This window comes from Opisthorchis viverrini, assembly GCF_000715545.1.
Source record: "Opisthorchis viverrini unplaced genomic scaffold scaffold6648, whole genome shotgun sequence".
In the NCBI taxonomy this organism is placed as follows: Eukaryota; Metazoa; Platyhelminthes; class Trematoda; order Opisthorchiida; family Opisthorchiidae; genus Opisthorchis; species Opisthorchis viverrini.
Window position 1 is genome coordinate 1 of NW_008753518.1, and position 2714 is coordinate 2714.

At 51.7% G+C, this 2714-nt stretch overlaps 1 protein-coding gene across 1 annotated transcript; it reads left to right on the forward strand.

The window, feature by feature from the left end:
• On the forward strand, positions 1 to 1994 carry T265_12185 (hypothetical protein; the record flags this gene model as incomplete). The annotated part of the gene is made up of 4 exons (XM_009179281.1): positions 1 to 345; positions 410 to 676; positions 806 to 1099; positions 1782 to 1994. 4 exons carry the CDS (start codon positions 82 to 84, stop codon positions 1992 to 1994), a joined length of 1038 nt encoding a protein of 345 aa, XP_009177545.1.
• Between the last annotated feature and the right edge of the window lie 720 nt (positions 1995 to 2714).

Genomic DNA, 2714 nt, shown 5'->3' on the forward strand with positions numbered 1-2714 from the left:
GGTGTTGTGAACCTGAATGGTGAGGACATTAAGTCCAAGCGTGGCGTGCGGCAGGGCGATCCATTATCTCCCTTGCTGTTTATGATGGTAATGGATGAAGTGGTGAAACAATGCCGGCCAGAGCTCGGCTATAACTTAGAAAGCACAAGAATTGGGGCGCTGGCGTATGCGGACGACTTAGTACTACTGGCTCCTTCTCGTTCCGAGTTGGAGGAGAAACTGGAAAGGTTAGCCCCAGCCCTAACAGCTGCGGGTATGGATTTGAATGGCGCTAAAAGCGCCGCTATGATTGTAGAGAAGTCGGGAAAGCATAAAACGCTGGCAATTGTGCCTGGGTCACTCCAGGTTGGACTATGATTGTAAGTCGGGAAAGCATAAAACGCTGGCAATTGTGCCTGGGTCACTCCAGGTTGGAACTGAGGAAATTAAATGTTTGGGACCCACAGACACAGTGAAATACCTGGGTCTGCGGTTCAACTGGAAAGGAAGATTGAGAATGAATGCTGGGAATATTTTCCAAGAAATGCTATCGAATATATCCAGGGCTCCGCTGAAGCCCTACCAGAAGCTTGAAATACTCAAAGAGTTTGCGACCCCGCGCCTGCAGTACGAACTGGTTCTCGGCAGTGCGCACAGGAACACCTTGAAAGCGTTGGACGTGGCGGCTCGCCACGCGGTGAGGGCATGGTTACGGTTGCCCAAGGATACCCCCTTGGGTTTTTTCTACGCGAAAGTTGAAAGATAGGGGCTGGGACTTACGTCCTTCGCGACAACAATCCCGCTCCTCTAGAGAAAGAAATTTCAGCGTATAGCAAGCTCTCCCGACCCGGTGGTACGAAGCCTTCTCAAGGCTAAGAATGTGATGTCAGAACAAAGGTTGGCGTACATTCCTGTGCGTGCCAAAGAGACACTGGTGAGTTCGGCAGACGAGGTGTCACAGGCTTGGCGAGCTGATTTGAAGTCAAGTGTGGATGGGAGAGAGCTGGTCACAGAATCTGTTGACCATGCAAGTTTTGACTGGCTGGCGAACCCAAGGACTGTCCTGCCTCGACTTTTCATACGGGGTGTTCAACTCCGTGCGGGTGTCCTGGGCTCCAAGGTAAGAAATGCGAGGGGTCGATCGGTGGCCAGTGGCGACTTGTTATGCCGGGGGCGTTGTGGCGTGGCTGAGACCCTGAGCCACATCTTGCAGAGATGTCAGGTTACACACGACGCCCGATGTGCTAGACATAACCGGTTGGTGCACAACCTAGCTGGGAGGTTGTCTCGGAGAGGTTATGAGGTCATGACCGAACCGATTATTCCGGTAGGTGGAACCTTCTGCAAACCGGACTTAGTCGTTAGGCATGGAGAACAGGCATACGTCATTGATGTGACCGTTGCTCGAGGTCAACGATTGGCCGAGAGCTGGTCTCTCAAGACGGAGAAGTATGGTTTGAGGGAAGTGGAGACCTTCATAAGGTCGAACCTCTTCGGACGACCTCTCGGGGATGTTAAGCATCTTCCGGTGGTGTTTACTGATCGGGGGTTGTTAAGTGAGCGTTCTGGTAAAGGTCTAAGATCCTTAGGCCTTAGTACGAAAGAGCTGTCAGTCTTCTGCTTGCTTGTGGTTCGGGGCTCCCTAGCCTGCTATGACGTCTACATGAGAGGAACTTAACCGGTCCTGTAAGACCCCTCTAGGGTCTTTTTTGTTTTTAGCTCATTCTGGTTGGTTTTTTTATCATGTTTTTTGATGGACGGATACTGCGCGTGCCCTCTCTTTTCTCTCTATCCTCACGCAGGAGATCTTTCCGACCAATGACGGTGGACCGCGGAAACCGGATGGACGCGATTCCCTGATGGCTGGGAAGACCCTCTGTGCAAGCCCAACGGCCCTGAGTCAAAGTCATCGGCGCTTGACCTCGGATTGGATCTTACGCGTTGGAACCATTATTCACCCCGAATGTTTTCTTGGAATGTTGCATGACTGGTCGAATACGCGACCTCGTGAATGACAGAAACCAGCTGAGCCTATTTTCTTCCCCGGTTGTTCTTGGGGAACCGAAGGCTGGACGTGCAAAGGACGAGTTCGCCGGAGGCGCTCGTGTGACAGGGGGAACGACGGACTGTGTTTCCTCGGGAGGTCTGAGGTATGGCCCTGATAATGCGGAGCTGGAGTGCTTAACACGGGAAAAGGCTGCATAGGCGGATTCCTATCTGCCACGATGGCCAAGGGGGGTCCCCAAAATAAGGACCTCACCTTCAGGTGTGATTAGACACCTGACCAAATTTCCCTGAAGCTAGGACGCTATTTCGACAGCGTTCTACTGTCGTTACCCGTAAGCACGCTAATTCCACGCCTGCTATTCCATGGGTTCAGACACTTGGACCAACCTTGGTTCGCGGGAAGTTGAGAGAAATGTCCACGGACTGCCGAAGGCCATTGGAGAACGAATGACACTATGCAAATTTCCCGCATAAACGCACGTCCTCCTCCCTCTTTGACAAGAGTTGATGCTTGTAAATGACATTGGCTCAAAATACACTGTTATCTATCCAAATGCCTCGTCATCTAATTAGTGACGCGCACGAATGGATTAACGAGATTCCTACTGTCCCTATCCAGCGAAACCACAGCCAATGGAACGGGCTTGGCAGAATTAGCGCGGAAAGAAGACCCTGTTGAGCATGACTCTCGTCTGTAGGACTTGTAAACTGCTCTTTTTCATGCTCAG